At 46.3% G+C, this 20,596-nt stretch overlaps 1 protein-coding gene across 1 annotated transcript in view; it reads left to right on the top strand.

Annotated features, from left to right (window-relative positions):
* Positions 1–20,167, top strand: part of LOC310998998 (collagen alpha-6(VI) chain-like) — a 52,867-nt gene extending 32,700 nt beyond the window's left edge. The window contains exons 25-39 of the mRNA XM_083989281.1: positions 2,573–2,635; positions 3,603–3,665; positions 3,752–3,802; positions 9,340–9,375; positions 9,631–9,693; positions 9,795–9,857; positions 10,571–10,606; positions 10,699–10,732; positions 12,743–13,251; positions 14,696–14,786; positions 15,833–16,477; positions 16,559–16,646; positions 18,287–18,399; positions 18,911–18,958; positions 19,051–20,167. Of these exons, the coding sequence (XP_083845407.1) occupies positions 2,573–2,635; positions 3,603–3,665; positions 3,752–3,802; positions 9,340–9,375; positions 9,631–9,693; positions 9,795–9,857; positions 10,571–10,606; positions 10,699–10,732; positions 12,743–13,251; positions 14,696–14,786; positions 15,833–16,477; positions 16,559–16,646; positions 18,287–18,399; positions 18,911–18,958; positions 19,051–19,325 (2,178 nt within the window). The 3' untranslated portion in view covers positions 19,326–20,167. The remainder of the gene's footprint in view (positions 1–2,572; positions 2,636–3,602; positions 3,666–3,751; positions 3,803–9,339; positions 9,376–9,630; positions 9,694–9,794; positions 9,858–10,570; positions 10,607–10,698; positions 10,733–12,742; positions 13,252–14,695; positions 14,787–15,832; positions 16,478–16,558; positions 16,647–18,286; positions 18,400–18,910; positions 18,959–19,050) is intronic.
* Positions 20,168–20,596: the final 429 nt, after the last annotated feature.

The following is a 20,596-nucleotide window of genomic DNA, read 5'->3' as shown; positions in this document are numbered from 1 at the left end:
TTTACTTGTTTTGAAATAATTTCCACTTGTTTCAAACTAATTTTCACTTAGTATAAAAATCTGCCAGTGAAAGCAAGTTGTTCGTGCTTGGAATAAGAAAGAAAAACTTGTTCCACTATCAGATTTTTCTACTTACTGTATTTCAAGTGAAAATCAGCTTGAAAGAAGTAAAATGTGTCTAAAAACAAGCTGCTTTTTAATGTGATGAGTCGTATTTTAAGTAGAATGAGATTTGTTTTGACTAGAAATGACATTTTGACAAATATTCTTGGTAAGATTTTGAGTTTTTGCAGTGCTTAGACCTGTTATTGTTGCTGCTGCTACTGTGGTCCAGTGGTTCTGGACCTGGACCTGGACCTGGACCTGGACTAGACGCCTCATTAACAGAACCAGACGATCACAGAGGTTGAACAAGAGAGAGACCAGAGACCAGAGGAGGCGGTGCAGGGGTTTGGGTGTGAATCCCTGCTGGTAGGAAGTGAGTACATGGTGTTGTCTCTGCACAGTGACCCACTGGACCACAGCAGCAGCAGCAGCAGCAGCAGCCGGACTCTCTCACTGTGTATGTGTCTGGTTTTAATCACACCAGTGAACCTGAGTTCACTTCATGAAAACATTCCTCGTTATAAGATCATTTATTTTACTTCCTCACGTTTTCTTCCTCTTCTTCTTCTGCTGTGTTTACTTTAAAAGAATAGTTCACCCAAAACTCAAAGTTGGGAGAAGTTTCAGAGTCCTCCGTGGCTTCTCTGAGTTACAGGGGGTCTCGGCGTAGCAGTGCATGTCCATATGACGGTTGCAAATGGATACCAACTGTCTTCGTAACAAAAAGACACACCAAAAAACATCCAAATACCTCCATGCTGCTCGTATGTAATGTCCATCTTGTATTGAAGCCCTGAAACGCGGAATTGTCCCGAAAAAAATTAAATGAGTCTATATTTCATGTTTGTTTTGTAGTGGAAGCTTCTCGAAGCTCCTCTTCCCGGTTCGTCAAATTTGGACAAACTGGGAAGAGGAGCTTCCGCTACAAACAAGCTTGAAATATAGACTTATTTCATTTTTTTCGGGACAATTTCGCATTTCGGGGCTTCAATACAAGACGGGCATTACATACGAGCAGCATGGAGGTATTTGGATGTTTTTTGGTGTGTCTTTTTGTTATGAAGACAGTTGGTATCCATTTGCAACCGTCATATGGACATGCACTGCTACGCCGAGACCCCCTGTAACTCAGAGAAGCCACGGAGGACTCTGAAACTTCTCCCAGCCCTTAGTCCACATGAGGGGGAGTAGCTAGATAATGAGTGAAATTTCAATTTTGGGTGAACTATCCCTTTAAGAACCAACACCGCCTCAGTTGTGGTTCTTATCTCATCTTGATTCACTCTCATTTATTAAACAAACTTTAAGTGGTGGTGACTGATCTCTAATCAGATTCATAAATTCAAAGTTCCTGTTCTTGCCCTTACATCAGCGCTTGTCTACGGTGACTGGGAGGTGCAAACCAACATTTCAAAACGTGAAACACTTTTACAAAGCTTGATTCAAATTTACAAATGACATCAACCGGAAAGGGAACGTTCCAAATCCAGGATTGACCCGGAAGTGATAACAGGAGCAGCCAATTCAAGTTGTTGTTGTCAGTCGAGTTCATTGTGATGTTTTATATCGTAGAAAGGATTACTCCTCTATTACTCCCATAATTAGTCCCACCAGACCAGATCACATTGATCGCTGTCCAACTCGATTGGCGACAACAACAATAAATGTGCAATGGTAATGTCATTTTCTTCAGTTCACAGTGGCCCTGACCCTCAGGTCCAGATGAGCTGTTTGGTTCTGACTTTAACTCAGGGCCGGCCGCTGGCATAAACACTCTATGCGGTTGTTTAGGGCCACAGCCGTTAGGTGGGGGGCCACATGATCAGAAAGGTACCGGGGTTCATTCAAGTCATTTAAACATCCTGAGGTCTGCACGTGCAGCTATGAGCTTTATATGTAATTTGAAGTCAATATTCAGCTTCTTTTATCTCACATTTGAGACATTTGGTGAAAATAGAATGGCAGAATGACAACATTTGTGCTCAAAAAGCAATCTTACAAAATTTCATTTTAGACTTGTTTTCTACACTTATCTATTACTGTATTCATATCCTATTTCAAGCACCAAAACGGTTCATTCTCATGACTGAAGGAGTGTTTTCACAAGGGATTTGAAATTTTTCAAAAAGCAGACCTCAAATTTCCAGCATTGGCCTAAATTATTTCTTTCTACAGTGTTCTAGGACAAACTGGCGTCAGAGTGCTTACAGCGGAGGTTCTAATATTTAGACATAAAACACTTGAGTATTGTTACATCTGCAAGTATCTTAAAAAGATAAATTTAAGAAAATATGTAAAAGTCAAGAAAATGGCCTCAAACCTCAGAGGGCATAAACATGTCTGTATTCAGTTTTAACCAGTGATTTGGTGTTTGCGCTTTGAGTGGGCCACAAACAAAAATCTTGTTTAGGGCCACCAAAATCCTAGGGCCGGCCCTGCTTTAACTCTACCGGTGTGTTTCTTGCAGGGGGCGCACGGACAGCCCGGACCCCCCGGAACCGGTGGACGTCGGGGAGCGAACGGACAGAAGGTGTGTGTAGGGATGTCACGATTATAAATTTTCTTGGTACGATTATTGTCAGAGAAATAATCACGGTACTACGATTATCACGATTATTATGCACTAATTAATTTCACAACACTATGAATGTGTAAAATCAAATACAGTCAAAATATAATTACATTACTCATTATTTATACAAAATGTTTCAAGTATCTATTAATATATGACCAATTCTTAATCCCCAAGGGGAAATGTTTCAGGTCATAAATTGTTATCTATACCAAATATTTGCGTTTATTTTAATCGTTTTTTGTTTCGTTTTGCTTTTTTTTTTATTATTAAAAATAACACGCTAACATTTAAATTCCTACCAATTCGTGTTACGTTAGATAAATGGACCAGTATCTGAGCATTTACCTTTATTTTTAGGCACATCTGCCGATAAGGTTCTACCATCATGTTTTTTGGAAAGTGACGGTTTTTAGGAATCTTTACGATTAATTAATTGTGGCGTTTAATACCACGATTAATTGTCAAAACAAGTAACCGTGACATCCCTAGGTGTGTGACATCACTTCCTGTCCCGTCAGTCGTACTGAGAGCAGACGAAGTTAGATGATCTGTGTCTGAGCAAAGTCTGAATCTGGTTCTGAAAGTATTTGATCACAACCCAGAGTCATCAGAATTCATCATTAACAAATAAGATCAGAAGGATTCATCACTTCATGAGGATCCAGGTGTGTGTGGAGATGTCTGGTGTGTGTGGCCAATAGAAACAAGATAAAGTAAAAGTCATAAAACATCGATGGAATGGAGGAAATTAAAATGAACTAGAATGTAATTTTTTTTAAATCTTGGAAACAGATCACAGAGTTCAGTCGGCAAAAGAATGAAAAAAGTCTTTTGCCTGTGCAGCGTTCAGACTAATGATGTTTTTATAAATCCTGAGTTGAGTCTGGAGAAGAAGGTTTTGAACTCTGATTTGTTGTTTCAGGGTCAACCAGGAGATCCAGGTGTGAAGGGAGCTCCAGGGTCTGAGGGACCCAGAGGAGCACCGGTACGAAGCTGAACATTAACTACAGTTCAATATGAAGTGTGTGTGTGTGTGTTAATATGAGACTGAGCAGCCTGGTTCTGTTCCAGGGTCTGGACGGGAGAGACGGCCATGGACCTCCAGGACCTAAAGGTGCCAAGGTAAAAAGAAATATCTAAAGGTTTAGTCCAAGTTAGACCTCGTCATCCTAAACCACAGACTGACTGTTACATTGTTCCCCTCTGCTGGCCTGGTCGTAATCTCTCCTGTGCTCTTTTTCCATCCAGGTGTGTGATTGCTGCGGGGCGTATTTAAAGGCAGAGGTTCTGCGCGCTCTCTCTCTCTCTCCTCCCTCTCCGGTCCTGCGCTCAACCCTCGGCCACGCTTCCTCTCGTGGGTCCGGGAGCGTGGTGCTCGCGGCTGGCTGGCAGATCTTTTGATTCGGTTTTGTTTCTGTTACAGGGTTTAGGTTCCAGTTCTGTTGGGGGATAGGGAAGAAGGTCGGTGCCCGGTCTGACGGCCCTGTGTGGGTTGGCTGTGGTGGCCGCCCTTTCCTTTGTTCTTTTTGTTTCAGTTTGCCTGCCAGCCCAGCCGCCTCCGTTGCTCTATTTATTTGATCCATCCTTGTTGTAACAATAAACCTTTTTATGTGCATTTGTAACTCCCGTCTCCACACTTATGTTGCCTCCCGTGAATATACCTAGTGGTCGTTTAGGGTCGTAACATAAATTGGGGGCTCGTCCGGGATCCCCCATGGATGTTGAGTTGCAGCGTTTAGCCAGCAGGGAGAGGGAGTTGCAGCTCATGAACGAGCTCGAGATGAGGAAACTCGAGGTTCGTATGAAGGAGTTGGAGGTGGGGTCAATTGTGAGACCAGCAGAGTTTGATGTCGCAAAATACATTCGTTTGGTGCCTCCGTTTAATGAGGATGATGTGGACAAATACTTTGTGCTGTTTGAACGAGTCGCTACAACGTTAAAGTGGCCGAGAAATGTGTGGACATTGATGTTACAGTGCGTCTTGGTGGGGAAAGCGCAGCAGGTGTGCTCGTTGCTTCCCCCGGAGGATAGTGTGGACTTTGACAAAGTGAAAGTGGCGGTGCTTCGGGCTTATGAGCTGGTTCCGGAGGCGTACCGGCAGAGGTTCAGGAGGCTGAGGAAGCAAGGTGGCCAGACTTTCGTTGAGTTTGTCCGGGAAAAAGAAGCCCTGTTTGACCGTTGGTGTTCTTCCAGCGAGGTGACTGAATTCAATGAGTTGAAGCAGTTAGTGCTGATGGAGGATTTTAAAAACTGCCTCCCTGAAGTAGTGGCCACATATTTAAATGAGCACAAAGCTAACGATGTGTTTAAAGCGGCAGTGTTGGTGGAAGAGTATACATTGACTCATAAACCTGTGTTTGTGGATCGTCCCTTTAATAAACCTGTTGGGGGTTTGAACCGTGGGAGTTTTGAGGGCGGTCGGGCCTCAGTGGGGGTCTCGGAAAGTGAGAGGAAACCTGCCTCGTTTAATAGGCCTGCCTTTAAACCTGATAGAGGTGGCCCGTTTGTTAAAGAGGGTGTGAAATGTTTCTACTGTAAAGAAAGGGGGCATATTGTGGCTGATTGCCCCGTGTTGGGAAGAGGAAATGTGAAGCCTGTGTCTTTGGTCAACTCGTTGGAGAAGCCTTTGGACGTGCCGGTGGTGTCTGCTGGCCTCGCTGATTTTGCTCCGTTCATTATGGATGGCTGGGTTTCGTTGTCTGGTGGCGGCCGTGAGGTCCCGGTTAAAATACTGCGTGACACTGCTGCCTCTCAGTCGTTTATTCTGGAGGGAGTGTTGCCGCTGGGTCAGCTGTCAGCGCTGGGCTCAGATGTGCCAGTGGTGGGTTTTGGCATGGAGGACTTAGATGTGCCTTTGCACAGGGTTCATCTCCGGTCAGACCTGCTGTCAGGCGAGGTAACTGTGGGGGTGCGCCCTGCGTTTCCAGTGCAGGGGGTGGCGTTCTTGATGGGGAACGATCTGGCCGGGGGTAAAGTGCTGGTTACCCCGGAGGTGACGCCAGTCCCTGTTAGTCAGTCCCCAGACGAGTTGGCGCGCAAGTTTCCCACTGTGTTTGCTGCCTGTGCTGTCACCCGGTCCAGGTACAAGAAAAGTGAGGAGGAGGTTGATCTGAGTGACAGTTTCCTCTGTGTTAATGATGACCTGCCTCCGTCTGAGGGGGGCACCGAGGCCGGTGTCTCTCCGGAGCTGAAGGACTTGACTTTGTCTCGAGAACAGTTGGGCCGGAGGCAGAAGGCGGACGTGTCACTGTCCTCGCTGTTTGAAGCCGCCGTGGCAGCGGAGTCGGTGGACTCTCTGTCCACGGGTTTCTTTGTGAAGGATGGTGTGTTGATGCGTAAGTTTACGCCGCCGAAAGTGTCTCCGGCCGATGACTGGTGTGTTTCTACTCAGGTTGTTGTGCCCCGCCCGTACCGGTCTGAGATTCTGAGTCTGGCTCATGAGAATCCTCTTTCTGGTCATTTAGGAGTGAGAAAGACCTACGACCGCATTCTGCGTAATTTTTTTTGGCCTGGGTTGAAGGGTGATGTGGCGCGTTTTTGTAAGTCCTGTCATACGTGTCAGGTGGCTGGGAAGCCGAACCAAGTCATTCCGCCGGCTCCCCTGTACCCGATACCTGTGATTTGTGAACCATTTGAAAGAGTGTTGGTGGACTGTGTGGGTCCGCTGCCCCGTACGAAATCCGGCAACAAGTTTCTGCTGACAGTGATGTGTGCGTCAACTCGTTTTCCCGAGGTGTTTCCTCTGCGGAAAATTACTGCTCCTGTGGTTGTGAGAGCGTTGACCAAGTTTTTTTCACTGTTTGGGTTGCCTAAAGTGGTGCAGACGGACCAGGGCTCTAACTTCATGTCTCGTCTGTTCGCGCAGGTCCTGAAGCAGCTCCAGATTAAACACTCGTGTTCCAGTGCGTATCACCCTGAGAGTCAAGGTGCTCTTGAACGCTTTCACCAGACGCTGAAAAGCATGCTGCGCACTTACTGTCTGGATTTTCAGAAAGAGTGGGACGAGGGGGTGCATTTGCAGCTGTTTGCGATCAGGGAGGTGGTGCAGGAGTCCCTGGGGTTTAGTCCGGCTGAGCTGGTGTTTGGTCACGCGGTGCGTGGGCCGTTGAAGCTGTTACGAGAAAAGTGGCTGGATGAGAACACCGAGAAAAATCTGCTTGACTATGTGTGTGACTTTCGGACGAGACTGCGCCGGGCTTGTGAGATTGCCAGGGGGAACTTGGAGTCTGCTCAAGTTAAAATGAAGTGTTGGTTTGATAAAAATGCTAAAAACAGAGTGTTTCGTCCTGGTGACAGGGTCCTGGTGTTGTTGCCGCTTCCTGGATGTAGCCTGCAGGCTCGGTACAGTGGTCCCTACCTGATCAAAGAAAAGGTGGGTGACAGAGATTACATTGTTGCTACTCCAGATCGGCGGCGCAAGCACCGCTTGTGTCACGTTAACATGCTGAAGCTTTATTGTGAGAGAGAAGAGGTGCAGGTACCTGAGACTGACAGGTCTCCCGAGTCGCTGTCCGGTGCTGAAGCTGTGTCGCCGCGCGTCAGCCTGGTGACAGGCGCGACGGGTGGGGAGCTCTCCAGTGCTGAAACTGACAGCTCGCTGTCAGTGGCGTTGACGGAGGGGAAGCTGTCAAACTCTGCGGTGCTGGCAGAGCTGCCTGCCCGGTTGTCTCACCTCACAGAGACGCAGTGTGCTGATGTGGTTGCTTTGATAGGTTCGTATAGTGAGTTGTTCACTGATGTTCCTTCTCAGACTCACCTGATAGCTCACGACATTGATGTGGAGGGTTCCGGTCCTATTAAACAGCATCCGTACCGGGCCAGTCCTGAGAAGCGTGCGCGTCTGAAAAATCAGGTGAGCTATATGTTGCAGCACGGTATTGCTGAGCCTAGTTGTAGTGCGTGGAGCTCTCCGTGTTTGCTTGTTGTTAAGGCAAATGGTGATGATCGTTTCTGCACAGATTTCAGGAAAGTAAACAGTGTGACGAAGCCTGACTGTTACCCGCTTCCACGCATGGAGGATTGCGTTGATCGTGTGGGGGGGGCCCGGTTCGTGACCAAGCTGGACCTGCTGAAGGGGTATTGGCAGGTGCCGCTAACTGAGCGTGCTAAAGAGATCTCTGCCTTTGTGACCCCTGATGACTTTCTCCAATACAGGGTCATGGCGTTTGGGATGCGGAACGCGCCCTCCACGTTCCAGCGCTTGATGAACGTCACTTTGTCTGGTCTGTCGTGTTGTGAAGCGTATCTTGATGATCTGGTTGTGTGCTCGGAGTCGTGGGCTGAACATGTGGAACATTTGGAGAGTGTGTTTTCTCGTCTGAAGGGGGCTGGGTTGACTGTCAACCTGACGAAATGTGAGTTCGCGCAGGCGAAGGTCACATACTTGGGAAAAGTGGTGGGGGGAGGACAGGTCCGTCCTGTCCATGCTAAGGTGGAGAGTATTTTGAACTTTCCGGCTCCAACTAACCGCACTGAGCTGCGCCGTTACCTGGCGATGGTGGGTTATTACCGGGGGTTCTGTAAGAATTTTTCATCTGTTGCCTCTCCCCTAACTGATTTGTTGAGTCCCAAGGTCAGCTTTACGTGGACCGAGGCCTGCCAGACGGCGTTTCAACACACTAAAAGTTTGCTTTCTAATGCTCCTGTCCTTTCAGCACCGCGCTTCGACTGTCCTTTTAAGCTGGCTGTGGATGCCAGTGACACTGGGGTGGGCGGCGTGCTATTGCAGGAGGGTCCTGATGGCGTGGACCATCCCGTGTCGTTTTTTTCGAAGAAGCTGGACTGTCATCAAAAGTGGTATTCAACCATCGAAAAAGAGACCTTGGCTCTCGTGTTGGCGCTCGAGCATTTCGAGGTCTATGTCAGTTCGACGTGCTGGCCACTTACTGTGTTCACGGATCACAATCCGCTTGTTTTTTTGGGTAGGATGCGCAACAAGAATCGCCGCTTAATGTGCTGGAGTTTGCGCCTCCAAGCTTTCAATATCGACATCAAACATGTGCGGGGTCGCGACAATGTGTTGGCCGACGCGTTGTCACGCCAATGATGTTGATCTACTGAACCATGTTAGCTATTGTGTTATTATTATTGCTAATGTTGTGTCTTGGCCCTGGTTCAGTGACTTATGGTGGGGGTGTTACATTGTTCCCCTCTGCTGGCCTGGTCGTAATCTCTCCTGTGCTCTTTTTCCATCCAGGTGTGTGATTGCTGCGGGGCGTATTTAAAGGCAGAGGTTCTGCGCGCTCTCTCTCTCTCTCCTCCCTCTCCGGTCCTGCGCTCAACCCTCGGCCACGCTTCCTCTCGTGGGTCCGGGAGCGTGGTGCTCGCGGCTGGCTGGCAGATCTTTTGATTCGGTTTTGTTTCTGTTACAGGGTTTAGGTTCCAGTTCTGTTGGGGGATAGGGAAGAAGGTCGGTGCCCGGTCTGACGGCCCTGTGTGGGTTGGCTGTGGTGGCCGCCCTTTCCTTTGTTCTTTTTGTTTCAGTTTGCCTGCCAGCCCAGCCGCCTCCGTTGCTCTATTTATTTGATCCATCCTTGTTGTAACAATAAACCTTTTTATGTGCATTTGTAACTCCCGTCTCCACACTTATGTTGCCTCCCGTGAATATACCTAGTGGTCGTTTAGGGTCGTAACACTGACCTCTGACTTTCTCTGTACAGGGAGATTCTGGTTTTCCTGGATACCCTGGAGGATCGGTGAGTCAGAACCGAACCCTGATAAATAACTTGGATTAGAGAGTTGTACGTATATCTGTTTTAGGCTCAAGGTGTAAAAACTAAACGTCTTGGACAAGGAGCTGCAGAGAAACCACAAATCTGTTTGGCACCGGCTGCAGGAATCAGTATTTATTTATTCATAGTTCTTAGATAGTTTGAGCTGTTTTCATTTGCATTATTGCGCTGACCTGTGCAGCTTAGTTTCCTCTCTGAGAAGCTGCTGTTGTGTTTCAGGGTGACCCCGGTGACAAGGGAACCAAAGGATATCCAGGTCGTGACGGGAACGACGGCCGAGATGTGAGTGAAGCAGCAACTCTTTGTTTCTTGCCTTGGAATTAATCTTAACTGGGGTTTTTATCCCTCGTGTGTGACTTTTCCTTGTGGTCCGACCCACCCAGGGGAACTCCGGCAGTCCAGGAGATCCAGGCACACCTGGAGATCCGGGTTATACAGGACACAGGGTAAGACAGGGATTGAACGGTTGGGGTGTTTTCAGACCTGGGGCTTGTTTGCTTTGTTCTGGTTAGCGGCTAAAACAATACAGTTGTTGCGTTTTTCTTTTGGGCCGTTCGTTTGTGTTCACAAGGTAACAGTCCCAAATGGTCCAAAGGTGGTCCGTGGTCCATGTACAAACCAACTGTTCTCATTGGTCAGAAATGTTACCTGGAAGGAGGAGGAGGAAGTTACCCAGGAAAAAAACAAAAAAACCTGGAATAGAGGTCTCAAATGGCCTGAAAATTAAAATCCAACCCAGTCCAAACTGCGGTTGAAGTCTGACCCGACCAGATCTGAGTCATTTGTGTATATTTTCGGCCCAAACCCAACCCGAACACAACCAAAATGCATATTGTATTGTAATTGTTGAACCAGCACGTCTGGTTGTTGAGAACCATGGACCATCAGCAGTGTGTTGCGTGTTGTGTCAGTTGCTGAATCAGTTACGTTCTCACTGCAAACGAACGACTCCAGGGCTCGAATGGAAACGAGCTGAGATGAGACCAGCCTTTTTTGGCGATCTCGGCCTGCTTGTTTTATTCCACATCCGAACCAAACGAACCGATCTTTGGGGTGAAACGCTCCCTGTTCCAGAACAACTGCTCCAAACAAGCCAGGTCTGAATACACTCTGGAATAATGAATGAGCAGAGTTGACATTGTGTGTTTCCTCTGTCCAGGGTCTCAAAGGTCCTCCTGGAACCAGAGGATATACAGTGAGTCCACCTTAAATCCACCTTAAATCCACCACACTTACACTTCACACTGTGTTCTGTGTCTAACACTGTCTCCCGTGTGTGTGTATCAGGACTGTCAGCTGGTCACCCTCATCAAAAACAACTGTGGTGAGTGATGGAAACACAAACACACACACACACATACAAACATGTTACAATATCAAAAAATCAAAAAGTTCTGACCCGTTTCTCTGTCTCTCCGGTCCACAGCCTGTTCTGCTGGTGCGTACCTCTCTGTGTTGTGTATCTGTGGTAGTGGTGAGTACGGTCACATGATCCACTGCTGACGAGCTGCCAAACCACTGAAAGTATCAGATAAACATCTACACCTCTCACCCCCTCCCTCTCTGGTCTTATGTGTGTGGAGTTGATTTTGGACTCAAGTTGTTGGTGAGATCAGACTCAAGAGTTGATGATGATGAACGACTGAGGTCCAAGTTCAGTGAGTCACAGACAGAAGAGATGAGCTGAACAGATAAACAAATACGTTTGACAAAAAAGAGTGAAGCAAGGGAATCATTAAAAGAAACAGGGGAGACATTAGAGACAAAAATGTTGAAATGGTTGTAGTAGTTTTTTCCATTTCATGCACTCGGAATTAAAAAAAAAAAGTCAAAAAACGAAATAACACATACAACAATCAGGCCTAATATGAATCATGGCTCCTGCAGGTGAACATGGTGTCTCTGAGTTGATGTGTTGAAAGCAGGAAAAATGGTTCAAGTGTCAGGATTTGAGCTTTGAGTTTGACAACAAGGTCCAAACTGTGATGTCGTCTAGACAACAGGGTCAGAACATCTCAAGAGCTGCAGCTCTTGTGGGGTGTTCCCGGTCTGCAGCGTACAGATCCCTGCGGGTCTATCAAAAGTTGGTCCAAAGGAAGGAACAGTGGTGAACTACAGGGCCACAAAGGTCAATGGTCAGGGGTCAGGGCTCATTCAACCAACAGACCAGCTACTCCTACTCAAACCACTGAAGAAGATCATGCTGGTTCTGAAGTTTGTTGTGTAGACTTGGAGTCCATCCATTCCATTCAACCATCTTCATCTGCTTATCCAAGACCGGGTCGTGGAGGCAGCAGATCCACCAGACTTCCCTTTCCCTGGCTACAACATCCAGCTCTGACTAGGGGATTCTAAGGCATTCCCAGACCAGGTTGGAGATATGTGCTGTGTCTCAATTCAAATCTTTAGAAAAAAGCTCCCGAATAATGAGGAGAAACTTCGGACAGAAAAACTATTCGGGATCAAAGCATTATTTGTGTACCTCCAAATAACGTATTTGGGTTTGGGTACATCCCTATCGAGAGCTTTGCCTTTTGGCTCGGCTCTCTTTTTGTCATAGCAGTGCGGTACAATCATTGCAGTACTGCTCCTGCCACGCCAATTCTCCAGCCAATGTCACACTCCAGTGTTATTTGAACTCCTTCACTTGGGGCAGAGACTCATTCCCTACCTAACAGTGTTGTAGTCAAGATCACCAAGCCCAAGATCGAGTCAAGACTAAGACCAGAGCATGCCTAGGCCAAGACAAGACCAAGATTTTGAGGGGGTCGAGACCGAATCAAATGTAGTAAATTCCGAGACAAGACCATGATCTCTATCTTGACCTTGACCCTGACCCTCGCCCTGATCTTGACTCTGGTCTTGACCAAGACCAAGACCGGTCTCGTGTACCACAACACTACTTCCCAGAGTAGGCAGTCGACTGGTTTCCTGCTGAGAACCATGGCTTCAGACTTAGAGGTTCTGATCCTCATCCCAGCTGTTTCACACTCGGCTGTGAACGGGTCCAGTGAGTGATGAAGGTCACAGGCCAATAGTGCCATCAGGACCACATCATCGTCTGCAAGTAGCAGCCAAGTGATCCATACCCCACCGAACTCGATAATCTGTCTGTTTGTGTGAGTCCAAATGTCATCAAACAATCCAGATGTGCAGATCACGTGACTGTTGCTGTGCTGAGGGTGTGGTTATTCTACGCCAGATAAATTGTTGTTGCATCGTCCTCAGACTCTCGGAAACAGCTCGTTTCTCTTTGAGAGTCTTTGTGATTCAGTGCTGTAGGAACCTCTTCCTGTTCACACTAAGGATTCTGGGATTTATCTGACTGCAGCTTTACCTCTTCCAGGAATGTCTGCCTGCCCGGCCTTCCCCACAGAGCTTGTCTTCGGTCTGGACATGTCCGAGGACGTGACCCCGGTCGCCTTTGAAAGGCAGCGCTCCGCCCTCCTGTCCCTGCTGGATGCCATCACTGTCTCTGAGAGCAACTGTCCCACGGGCGCCCGGGTGGTGGTGGTGGGCTACAACACCAACGTCCGGTACCTGATCCGTTTCCAGGACTACCACAGCAAGAAGCAGCTGATGGAGTCCGTGAGGAACATCGCCCTGGAGCGCACCAGTTCCCGACGCCAGCTCGCCGCCGCCATGCGCTTCGTGGGTCAGAATGTCTTCAAGCGCGTCCGAGCGGGGATGATGATGAGGAAGGTGGCCGTGTTCTTCTCTGGTGGACCGACCCAGGACGTCAACGACATGGTCACCTCCGTCATGGAGTACCGGGCCCTCAACATTTTCCCTGCAATCATCTCCCTGGAGAACACGCCTGCGATTGCTCGAGCCATGGAGGTAGGTCCCTCTTTTCTTTTCTTTTCTTTTCTTTTCTTTTCTTTTCTTTTCTTTTCTTTTCTTTTCCTCCTCCACTTCAGTGTCTTGTGCACATCAACTCCTCTGGCCCAACCAGTCCGAAGATTTAATACTTGAAACTCCCTCTGATAATGAACAGGAGGAGGATCAATAAGTACAATGCAGGATATTCTTCCTGTCAAAATTTTAGGTGAGGAGATCACAACGTCAACTCTTGCTGTGACCGGTGTTGGAAGTTAGCGAAGGCCATGACCCATTTAGCCAAGAATGCCCCCAAATACCATGTTCCAGGGGCCGAAATTGACCCCAAGTTTTCAAAACAGCTATATATTTAATAGGCCGTAAATTCTCCAGTTTGCTTCAACTGCCAAACTGCCTTAACAAATCTTATGCTCAGCAAAGATGGAAAATCCTCTCGAATGGTTCTGTTTTTACTGTTTAACAGAGTGAGAACAAAAGGAAAGAGTCAGATCCAAAGCAGCATTGATTTACAAGTTTAATCAGCACCCATTAAACTCCTAATAAATAAATATGTGCTCCAGCCACAGACTGTATATAGGCTCCGCCTCTTTCCTTGGGTCAGTCAGAGTTCTCCACGGGCCAAACAGCACGACCAGACGCACCGAGTTCAGGTCAAAAACATGTACAAATAACTTGGGTCGGACCACGGGTGTCCCTTTTTTTTGGCTGCATTCAGGAATTAATGTTCGTGAGTCCTGCTGCGTTGGGTCCTAGCTTCAACACTTGCGGGTCAGAAGCTTAGAAACCGCTCAAACGGGCGATCGTGGGCTTTGAGAGGTTTTGTACATTTACAAGAACTTATTTATTTGAGAATTTACAGTGTGTAGTATATGTATTCGATATGTAATACTGAGAATATGTTATTAGTATGCTTTCCATTTAGGGTCAAGGTGTCAACGACTTTATGCATTTTCATCTATTAAAAATAACTTAAAGCTCTAATTACAATTTTTTTGATGGTCCCCAAACATTGCCCCAGTGGCCTAATTTTTTAGACCGTGGAGGCCAGAATTCCTTAATTTCATCCCCTGGCGGTGATTTGGATCAGGAAGAGTGCTCTTGGACTTCAGCCCAATAGGACCAAAGCCTGAAGAACTCTCTGAGCTCCTGATGATCAGTTGTAGAAGTTGTTGAACCAGACAAGAGAGATCAGGAAACAAAAAAGTTTTTTTGTTTAGTTTGGTGAGTGAGTTTGGAGACATCCCAGACCTGCAGCAGTTTGTCTTAGAGGATAAATAATGAATTATTGTGCTTAACGACTGTTTTGACTCCATATTAGAGCAAGATCAGTGAAACAAAGAGAGGGGAGTTCTTCTCTCAGTGCCAGACACTGAGCTCCCTGTCTTTCTAATGTTTCCTCTGGGTTTATCCACTCTGAGTGATGACAGCCTCTGTTTCATCTCAGGTTGATGACACAAGACACTACGTCCTCACAGTGCTGAGGAGGGACATGGATGCCGACTTGAGAAATGTGAAGAACTGTGCCATTTGTTACGGTACGTCAACTCCATCCCAGGCCACGTATGTTTATGTCCATATCACCAGGCTTATGAATCTATATGTGACCTTTGGTTTTGTGTTCATTTACATATGCAGGTAGACTCTGCATGACTTGTTCAGACTGTTTCAGATTTATATTGTATCCTTGCACACTTTTTATTGCAAGTCCCTCTGTCTTCTATTTTTCTATTGTATCTGTCGTATTTATTGTGTGATTATTAGCTATTACCTTCCATTAGGACTTAATGTATCCGGTCACGGCAGCTTAGTATTTATTGTATATATTCATTGCTCTTTACCTTTGTATATTGATGCTGTTTCTATTGTTTGTATGTTGATATTTAATATTTGAATTCCTCACACCCAGACGTGTGGGAAAGTGATTGGTTTGTGTCAGACAGCCACTCCTATTTAAGATGGCTTCCTGTGTTGGCACAAACATTTGCTTGAAAAAGGTCTAGCACCGAAACGTTGCAATGCAATAGATTATGCACAGTGGCCACGTGTGCATGAACTCTTCTTTTTCTAATTTGGACTTAATTGTCACCCTCCGACGCACCTGTCAAAGAAATAGATGTGCGAAGATTTTTGCTTTTTCTGATATTTGCTTTTTAAAAATGTATTTAAACAGCCAGACCAGATAAGATCAAGTCCAAGATGTCCCCTAAATCAGTAGTTCTGAAACTTTTTTTTTAGCTCAAGGACCCCTAAACTGACACAAATTAGACCCCCATTGGACAAAATTTTGAAACAAACACCAGAAATACACAAATATTTGTTACTTTTTTATTGAATGTACATTCAAATTAGGGCCATTGGCATTTCTCAATTATTTTTTTATTTATTTCTAGGGTAAAAACGGTAAAATGTCTCAATCAAAAGTAAGTTTAAAAAATCAAAAAGAAAAAATTGTGAAATTTATCAAAAGAAGTTTTCAAAAGAAGTTTTCAAAAATTGACCCCCCAGACCACACTGCCCTAAAAGCCCTAAATGCCTCAGGTATGCACTATTTAGTTTACTGATGTTTGACTCCGCTGCTCAGACCCCTGCACACACCCGGACCAATGCTCCTTCAGCCACGAGCTGCAGCCGCAGCAGGTGGACGTGGACCTGGCCGTGCTGCTGGACGGCTCCAGGGAGATGCAGGCCGACGAGTTCACCGGTGCTCAGCAGCTCCTGGGTTCAGTGGTGGAGCAGCTGGTGGTGAGCCAGCAGCCTCGACAGGCCTCCACCCAGGCCCGGGTGGCCGTGGTCCAGCAGAGCGGCGCCCAGACCCCCCAGCTGGAGTTTGGATTCGCCACGTACCAGAACCGGGACTCGATGCGGAGCCACCTGGTCCAGAGGATGCAGCAGCGGGGCGGCTCCTCGGCGCTGGGCCACACGCTGCAGTACACCCTGAGGGAGGTGCTGCGAGGCCCGGCCCGCAGGAAGAAGGTGCTGCTGGCCGTGGTGGGCACCGAGACGTCCTCGGCCGACCGCGCCCTGCTGCAGCGCGTCTCCCAGAAGGCCCAGTGCGAGGGCGTGGCGCTGTTCGTGGTGACGGTGGGCGACCGCTACAGCCGCACGCAGGCGGAGCAGCTGGCCAGCGCTCCGGTCCAGCAGCACCTGATCCACGTGGACCGGCTGAAGGCGGACGAGCAGGGCTACGTCCAGCGCTTCTTCAGGGTCTTCCTCAACGCCGTCCACAGTGAGGCCACAACCCGGCACATCGACAACATCTGGACTCTGCTGTGACGCTGCACTGACACATCTGTCCTGTTTGTTTCAGAGGGGATCAACAGGTACCCCCCTCCCTCTCTGAGGCAGACCTGCAGTCGACTCCCCGGCCGAGGCGACAGCGACTTACTCAGTCGGGGGTGAGTCGCTGAGCCTTTAGCACATGGGACCAGGAATGAACCAAAGAATCAGGATCAAACATTATATTTCAAACTAGAAACAGCATTTCCCAACGGAAAATGCATGTGAATGCTGAAAGCCATTGCTGAACCATGCTGAATTAGCAGAATAAATTGACAAAGACATGCGGAATGACATGCGAGAAACATGTCTAAGGCAGGTATTGAACCCACAACTTCATGAGTGGTAACTTAACACACTAACCACATGGCCACAGAAGACCTGAGTTACAATGAGCTTTATACTATGAGGAATCAAAGACTGTCCAATGACAGCTGAATAGTTGGAATCAAAAGTCAAGCAGTGATGTGACATGACTGAGGCAGGAATCGAACCCATGACCTTATGATCACTAAACCTTCATTCTGCTGCTAGGCCACAGAGAGGACACCATTTTCAAGACTGTTGTCATTCATTGTAATGTGATGATGTGCTGCAAACTGTGGTACGAGTAATCAATGAGATAACGAACACCCGTAACCAATTGAAGGCGGGGGAGGTGCAAATCAATCTTAGTGCAGTGGTATAAACAAGAAACATGTTATAGGTACAACGAGGAGTTTCTATTTGGTTATAAAAAAGTCTCACGTTAATGTGGATGAATCTACGCTACCCACACTTGTTAATGGGCCCATTTTCGATAAATCTATGGTTTTGTCTCTATCGTTATTTTGTTATTATTAGTGGTGGTGGAAATGCTGGGCGAGCCGACCAGCGTTTCTTTACTTTCGGTTTTGCAGCGAGTCATGAGAATAACGCCGCCGAATCGCCATTTATGGTCGGAACTACGACGGTATGTGATCGTCTTCCAACCTCTGACTTTAATTCTTGATGAATGAAAACATGAGTCTGTCTTGCGCCGGTCAAAGAATTTCATGGTGCGCGCGGAGGCTTCGCTTTTCCAAAACTCCTCGTTGTCCCTTTAACACAAACCAAGATTGAAAGAGGTAAAGAGAATAGGTGGGGGGGCATATGCATTATCAAATTTGCTCATGCAACCAGACTATGTGGTATTGGTTAATGTTCAAAATGGCTGACACTAACAAGACTGTGCAGCTGGGACACGAACCAGTGACCTTAGGGTTGGCAAGCAGCCACCTTAACCACTGGACTACAGAAACAGTTGAGCAAAGCAGAGTTTGGGACTTAAATGAATGTGAGATTATTCAATGATGCTTAAAAAAAAAAGAACAATAGAGTAGAAGTGAGCAACATCAAGTAAGTAGATGACTTTTTTGTGAGATGTGACTATTTTTCAATTGACAATCTCAAAATAATCCCATATTTTAGATTTCTTGCCTGACATGATATTGATAGTTAACTGTCTCACAACCGCGGTATCGCATTGACCTGTCCTGTAAAAAAAAAAAGAAAAAAAAAACTGACAGTGAGTGTCACCACTTCCTGTGTCTGGCCCTTCAAATTAAAACCACTCTAGCCTTTCATAAACAGTTCAGTCATATAGATTTCTACTTAATTTTGACAAGACATGGCTCAAAATGTTTTTCACAACATAACACATTCACACATTTATTTTTTAAATGAATGATACAAAATAAAAGAACTAAACTAAGATGACCTCTGTGACCTCTGTGTGCAGTCAGGGGTCGGCCGAGCCTGAACCGTTGATGGCTGACGAGCCACCGCTGATGATGGAGGAGGAGGAGGAGGAGACCAGAGACCTCAGTCAGAGTCCAGTGACCTACGTCAATGGTAACACACACACACACACACACTGTATCTGAGCACCACACGTTCATGTAGAAACAAAACAACAACACAAAGACTGGTTCAGTAACACTTTAATTTACATAATGTCTAGAAACAGCCTAGAAATAACGGCCAGTTTAATAGTAATGTCATGTTTTTCATAATGGTAAAAGATTATGCTTTTCATGCTTTGAATTTTTAGGGAAAGGCCAGAATTTTTCTCCACCAAACCAATTGACCGTTATTTCTTCTTCTTCTTCTTCTTCTTCTTCTTCTTCTTCTTCTTCTTCTTCTTCTTCTTCTTATTATTATTATTATTATTATGTTATTTGAATAGAAAATGTCTGACGCAGGAAGCAGAACGTGTTTGTCTTTTTTTTCTTTTTTCAAAGCTTTCAACAGTTACAGGAAGTTTTACTTTGAAAATTCAGAGTCTGTAGATGGAAGTGGTCGTCCTGTATTTTACAGACCAAAGCCTAACTGTGTGTGTGTGTGTCACCGTGATTCCCAACAGTTTCAAACATCCCGGAGATACCGAAACTGATCCGTTTGGCTGCTAAAGGTACACACACTCTTGCACACACACTCATTTACTAACACACACACACACACACACACTAACACACACTCTCCCTCCCTCTCCCTCTGGTCCAGATGTTTGCTGGCTCCCTCGTGAGCGCGGCAGCTGCAGCTCCTTCAGCATCGTGTGGTTCTTCAGCAGCGAGCACCGCCGCTGTCTGCCCTTCAGGTACGGCGGCTGCGGCGGGAACGCCAACCGCTTCGCCACGCAGAGGGAGTGTATGAACCTGTGTGCCATGAAGACCGTGGGAGGAGAAAGAAGAGGAAGAGAAAGAAGAGGAAGCAGAGGAGGAAGAGTAGAACGAGGAGGAGGAGGAGTCGTGGCCCAACCCCAGCTCACGCTCGGCTGAAGCGCAGCCGGGACTAAATGGACTCATGGACGTTTTAAAGGAACAATGGTGCAATTGGTGCTCCTGGTCCCGCCGCCACCGGACCAACTCGTTTCAATGTTTCCATAGCAACATGAGATGTTTTTGTTTTTGTACTGATCCAGTTTTTTATTTTTTATACTGTAATTATTATTAAAAGTTACATGACAGGAATCCACCAGAGCTCAGCATCTTCTGTCAGTGTCTCAGCCCGGATCTTTAAAGGGATAGTTCACCCAAAATTCAAATTTCACTCATTATCTCCTCCCCCTCATGTGGACTAAGGGCTGGGAGAAGTTTCAGAGTCCTCCGTGGCTTCTCTGAGTTACAGCGGGGCTCCGTGCAGCACTGCATGTCCATATGACGGTTGAGAACGGAGCTCACTTTTCTTCATCCAAAAAGACACACCAAAAAACATCCAAATACCTCCATAGTGCTCGTCTGTAATGTCCCTCTTGTATTGAAGCCCCAACATGAGAAATTGTTCCGAAAAAAATTAAATAAGTCTATATTTTAAGCTTGTTTGTAGCGGAAGCTCCCAGTGTTGCTCTGCCGGAATCTCGCGCGATTTGCGGAGCTGTGAACTGGATGTCAATGCAAATCGCGCAAGATTTGGACGGACCAGGAAGAGCAGTGCTGGGAACTTCCTCTACAAACAAGCTTAAAATATAGACTTATTTAAGTCTATTATCCCTTTAAATCCCTTGTTTATCCCATCCAAGATCAATAATCAATAACCCATCTTTACTTTTATCCCAGTTGGATTGGATCAGTCTGATCCAGAAACAAACTTTTCTAGATGACCAGCTCCAGATAAAGAGTGTTTTAAATGTGACTGTGTGTCATACTGCCCATGCTGCTGGGATGGGATGTTTATGTTGTTTTCTGTGCTGTTGTTTGTTTCTTCAATGTCTTTTAAACAGCCAGATGTGATTTGAGCCACAACAAATTCATACAATAAAACAAATACAGTACATTAGTCTAGTCAAATACACTGTGAATATTTTTTTCATGTGATTCAAACTTCAAAATTGAAACTTAAAATATCCAGTAGTTGGGGAAAAGTTCTTCATTTGTGGAATAATCAAAAGTTTACTTTATTTACTATATCACTATACTGGTTTAAAGATTAGGTGCAAAATATAAATTAATTATAAATGTTGTTATTTGACCAGTTTGAATTGAATTTAAATCACATTTTGTTCCTGAATCCACCAAACTGCTGGTCTGGATTCAGAATAATCCTGATCTTC

The sequence above is a fragment of the Trachurus trachurus genome (genome assembly GCF_905171665.1).
Source record: "Trachurus trachurus genome assembly, chromosome: 16".
In the NCBI taxonomy this organism is placed as follows: Eukaryota; Metazoa; Chordata; class Actinopteri; order Carangiformes; family Carangidae; genus Trachurus; species Trachurus trachurus.
Note: the sequence above shows the minus strand (reverse complement) of the source record. Positions and strands in the feature narration are given on the sequence as shown.